The sequence below is a fragment of the Lolium perenne genome, chromosome 1 (genome assembly GCF_019359855.2).
Source record: "Lolium perenne isolate Kyuss_39 chromosome 1, Kyuss_2.0, whole genome shotgun sequence".
Taxonomy (NCBI): domain Eukaryota; kingdom Viridiplantae; phylum Streptophyta; class Magnoliopsida; order Poales; family Poaceae; genus Lolium; species Lolium perenne.
Window position 1 is genome coordinate 2,248,258 of NC_067244.2, and position 5,678 is coordinate 2,253,935.

The window sequence follows — 5,678 nt, forward strand, 5'->3', positions numbered from 1 at the left end:
GGTGCTTGTGACAAAGGAGATCGAAGAATTCTTGGTGGTGAATAAGCAGAAGGAAATCATTCACCCGCCTTACTTTCCCGAGTAAGTCATTCGCTAGCCGCCATAACATGCTTTCGTAGATTTCCATCATTATTTTGCATGTGCGAAAGTTAATCCGAGGATGATGGTCTGTTTGAATTGTTTTGCGCAGAGACACATACTACACCATCATCGTTCTGTACCCACAACATTCACACGTTGTGTATTTCAACTCGGGGAGTGCGACACGGAAGGACTACACCAAGATCAAGGGTGTTCTCGATGACGCTATCACCGGCTTCGCCGACAGGGAATGCCCCCTCAAAACAGAGAAAAGAAGGTGAGGCGCCCTCCTATGCAACCACAAAACGGATTTTCCCTGTGTCAAGCAGCCGGCAGACAGTGTGAGGGAGGCCTTCTACGCCATCCATCACATGCAGGAGTTCGTACGGGATCAACGTCAGCTCTTGTTGCCATCTAGTCTCCAAAAATGGGGCACGGACTTGGCGAACGCCTGTGATGCAGATCTCCAAAGTGATTTCTATTGCATCCAGGAGATGATTGCCACAATAATCCACAAGGATGTCTGCACTAAGGGTGGGATGTTCTACTACGGCCCCGCACCTCCAACTAATGTTGATATAGAAACCCGCTTACAGATGCATCGTGACGAGAGGCCATTCAACACGCTGGTGGGCGTCCGTCCCTTCCCGCTGAGACCGAACCAGAAATGACAATGTTATCGGTTTTTGTGATCTTACTTCGAACGATCGATGAACTTGCGTCTTGTAATTGTTATTCCTAAACTTGTTGCTTTTAGTTTTTGCGAACATGTGACCTCTTTTGATTTTTGATGCTTTTTGTTTCGGCACAAAACTTGTGAGAGGAGAGGAGAGGGGAGCGGTGTATGACAGCACCCGTCATTCACAGCCACCTCCCCTTTTAACAGTAAAGATAAACATCGGCCGATATCGTTGCACTATGACCGGCCATGCTAGTAATGTTAAAGAGAAAAGATACTGTAAAAATGTAAAGCAGGGTGCCAACCTTGTGCGCATCAGCTTTCGGTTGCAGGTCAAGTCGCGCACTAACTCAACAAATATTTAATCCTCTTTTCCTCGCTACGTTCATTCAGTATGGAAGGATCCATGAATATCACAAGCCGATCGAGCAAAAGTCAAGCATTATGCTTCGCCCCGAAGAAAGAATCATGGAAAGACGACGGCACCTTAGCTCTTTCTTTTTCCAAATACAGCATCTTTCTTACGGCCTTGCCTCACCCCCGGGTAGAGCTTGGGTCCTACAGTACAATTTTGCATTATATATATAGGTAGATCCATCCTCTTCGATCTCATGGACAGAACGAAAGAAAGCAACTTTGTTGAAGGCCTAGCTAGCGCTTCCCAGGACAGACTTGACGAAAGCTAGCACATTGATCCATCTTCTTCTCCTCCCACTAAGCTGACAAACTGATCGATGGCGGCCGAGTCTTCCATCGCCGATCTCGTCGTGGTCGACGACCTGTACTTGATAGCACTTTGCAACGGAAGAAACGAAGCCGACGCCGCCGGGCTGTTGGCGTTACCCGACGAGGAGTACGCCGCGGAGCTCCAGCTCCAAGAAGTGATCATGTCTTCCGCCATGGCGGCCGCTGCGCTTGCGCTACTTCGTGGTAGGTGTGCTCGTCCTGACGCCACCATCTATGAGGCCACTGTCGCCGCGGGCGAGTGCTCCTCCTCTGCCTCGCTGATCCCACCACCGCTTGCCCCAGCCACCGACGACCACGACCACGCAATGGTGGCGACTCTACTTGAGTCCTTGCCCTTGTCAGTTGGGCCGTCCATCCCCGCGACGTTCCTCTTCTGCAAGATCTGCATGGACGCCGTGCCACCATCGGACGCGCACAGCGCCAGCAGCGGCTGCGGGCACACCTTCTGCGCCTCCTGCCTCGCGGGTTACATCCGAGTCAAGATCCAGGACAGGATCGCCGACGTTAGGTGCCCTGAGGATGGCTGCGGCAGCATCCTTGACCCCGAGCTCTGCCGGTGCATGCTCCCCGTTGAGGCCTTCGAGGCGTGGTGCGCCGTGATGTGCGAGTCCATGGTGCGCGGGGCCAACAAGGTGTACTGCCCCTTCAAGGACTGCTCAGCGATGATGGTGGACGACGTCGGTGGCGATGTCGTGGAGTCGGAGTGTCCGAGCTGCAAGAGGCTCTTCTGTGCGCGGTGCGGCGTGACGTGGCACGCCGGTGTTGGCTGCGCCGAGTACGAGCAGCTGGCGGTGGGGGACAGGGGGAAGGAGGACTTGGTAGTGATGGAGATGGCCATGGGGGAGAAGTGGAAGAGGTGCCCCCAGTGCAAGTTCTTGGTTCAGAAATCCGACGGTTGCTTGCACATCACTTGCAGGTGGTGTACGTCCCTCCCATATACTACTTACCATCTTTTTTTTTTTGCGAAATATACTACTTTCCATCTAATCAAATGGTTGTGAAGTTTAACCTGAACGCAACGCAGGTGTGGCTTCGAGTTCTGCTATGGATGTGGGGAGCAGTGGGGGGCGTCTCATTCCTCGTGCGGCGCAGCGTGAGATCGGTAAATGTCGGCGGACGATCGGAAGCACTGCAGCTATATATATAAAATGAATATGCATGCACACACAAATTATACATATATAGACCGTTCGTTTGGTCTGTAAATGTAATAATCAGTATCGTTTAATCATTGTACAAAGGTTTATATATGTAGAGGTGAAGAACTGTAGTCTACGAGTCATACGTATGTTGTTATATTAGGTGAGTTCATGATAGAATTTTGCTTCTATTTTGGATGTTGGCAAGAGTTCTACGTCATTGTTGGCGGCAGGAGCAAAACTATCAACCAGTAGCGGGAGGATCGACATGATCACTTCTTGGAGCTGGAGTTCTGCGGTGTACTCCTCGTCTGGTATCGCCAAGAGCCCGGCGGTGCTGGCTTCATTTCTTCTGTTGCAGAGTGCTATCAAGAACACGTCATTGACGACCACGAGATCAGCCATGGAACACTCGGCCACCATCGATCAGTTTGTCAGTTTAGTGGAAGGAGAAGAAGATGGATCGATGCGCTTTCGTCAAGTCTGTCAAGGGAAGCGCTAGCTAGGCCTTAAAAAAGCTGCTTTCTTCGTTTTGTCCATGAGATCGAAGAGGGTGGATCTACCTACCTATTTGAATGCCCGTGCGTTGATACAGTTTCTTTATTTTCTTTCCCTGTCACACGTGTATAAAATAATTTACATGGGCTAGCGATTAAAAAGCAACAAACAATTATGACGGTTTCCTCTAAACATACCAGGACTTAGAGAATTTATGGAAGACATAGCTACTATGTAGTTTCTAAAAATTACCGGCCAATAATTATCTGAAATCTCAATGGAAATCCATTATATATAGGAAAAAATTAGGTGATAAATATAATTTTGTTTAAAGAACATGTTTTAAACTATGTTTAATTAATATAGCTAAAATATAAACCAAATTCAACTTTATGAGGTTATCATGAGCAAAGTAACAATAGCCACAGGAGAATAAAATGATCCTGACACATGAAAACCATGCCCTCGGTGCAATATTCCACCAATCATTACTCTAATAAGAATAAGTGGGATGCTGGTTGTAACGTGAAGTAATTAATAAACAAACGACGACTTCAAGTTGGTACTTATCTTAGAAAAGTAGCTTGCTTACATCTTACGTGTATGCTAAAAAATAAATGGCTAGAGAAGAGGGGTTCAAACGACCTTAAAACCAGCGCTAATGGCATATCTACAGCTCTCACTACAGGGAATATATAGGTGCTCGCGCCGAGATCAAGGTATGGCGGGTGCCATAGCTTGCCACACAAGGTCCTCCGCCCCTGTCGGCACGATAACAATGTGTCACAGTTAATCGCTCACTGACGATAACTGGTAGGAAAGTTGTCATTTAGCATCTGCACATCATCCCACATGAAAAAGAAATCTATAATGTTCATCTAGATTCTACACGGCCACACCCTCAAATCAGTCAGTTCAGCTCATCTACAAGCGAAATAAAGAGAACTATACAGCCATTGACGAGCCCAGACACAAAATACTCCAGGTTCTTAACTATACATATCGGCGCCATTGACGAGCAGGAAGATTGTGTCGATCCCCAGCTCCCCAGACTCTTCAGCGTCCACGGCCGGGTCAGCCGGATCGCCGGGTCTCCTGCTCCAGCCCATCCGCATAGGCTACAACTTCTCCGGGGCGGTGGCGTCGGACATGGCCTACGGCTCCAATCCATCCTCGTCCTCGTCTAGGCATGGCGACCGCGGAGTAGCTTTCTAGAGAAGCCCGAACCTTCTCCAGGCCGGCGGCGGCGGAAACGTCGGAGTATGTGTGAGTTCCAACAACAAAGATCAAAGTCGGAATCGATTTACATCGGCCGACCTGGCCTGAACAAACTAACCTCATAAAGTTGAATTTGGTGTAGGGCCGGACTTACCATATCTCAATCTTGACTTGTGGAACATAAGGCATCTGACCCATGTATAAATTCTACGTACACATGTGCTACCAATTTCTTCTCCGTTGGGACTCTGGATATGTATCATGCGATGTTTTTTTTGTTGCGAAGACAAGGATATGTAACATGTATTGCGATCGTACAGGTTTGTTCAGGATATGTATCATGGATATGTATCCGGGTGTGACAGTTTTTTTAGCGATCAAGTACTGGGATGGAACGAACAAAATTAGCAACTGATGAAACCGGAAGGCACACGTTGGGTTTAGAAGGAAAAATACTCTTTGGCATACTGGCCTTGAAAAAACTTTTTGGCCTGTTTATGACACCACGCAGCCACCTATTCCAATTTAATAGTAAAGATGTTTGCCCCACGTAAATAATTTCCACGATCTCAGTCTCTTCCTCTTAACCTATCTCCCTACCCCTCCGCCTTAATCTGCTACACCTCCCTCCATTCCCTTCACCCCATCTAATCCGCTAACCAAGTACGTTGTCGCGGCCATCCACGCCATCCGCTGCTATTATTAGGACATCTACAATGTGGCGTTTAAAAGTAGACGCTGGGATGGAAATCTGGGGCATGGGCAATTACCATCCTTAATCCCCGTCTCAGTTCTAATGTCGACGGAACAATATGCGCCCAGCGCTAAGTGATTTTTTTGCATGGCGGAATAAAAAGCGTAAGTGTCCAAGGGGGTTGAATTTAGGCGGCGCTGGTCCGCGCCCTTCTACCAGGAGATCAGATCATCGTCGACTGAGGGCATGGCCTGAGAAGTTTCATCACAAACAGATGCTAAAACAGTACAAAAGGTCAATTGTCAACATGACCACATTGTTTACCGCTCAAACAGTACATAAGAAGTAGGAGCTCAAGCATATTTTCAGACACTACTAACATCCCAAATAGGGGCCTTCATTACTTCCACCTGAACCCATGAAGCTCATAATTTATTTTTTCATACTAATCCAAGCGGTATGGTGGGAGCTATTGAAGCAAAACGAGAAGCTCGTATTTTTTTTATAGTAACTCTACCAGTATAGCGGGAGCTATTGAAGCAAAATGAAGTAGTGCCGTAGTCACCGGTTTTCACAATTCGGATTCAAACCAGTTATGAACACACCTGATCCAATTAACCAA

At 47.7% G+C, this 5,678-nt stretch overlaps 1 protein-coding gene across 1 annotated transcript; it reads left to right on the forward strand.

Annotated features, from left to right (window-relative positions):
• The first annotated feature begins 1,353 nt into the window (after window positions 1-1,353).
• Window positions 1,354-3,222, forward strand: LOC127340953 (E3 ubiquitin-protein ligase RSL1). The gene is made up of 2 exons (XM_051366722.2): window positions 1,354-2,423; window positions 2,532-3,222. Exons 1-2 carry the CDS (start codon window positions 1,495-1,497, stop codon window positions 2,602-2,604), a joined length of 1,002 nt encoding a protein of 333 aa, XP_051222682.1. The 5' UTR covers window positions 1,354-1,494; the 3' UTR covers window positions 2,605-3,222.
• Window positions 3,223-5,678: the final 2,456 nt, after the last annotated feature.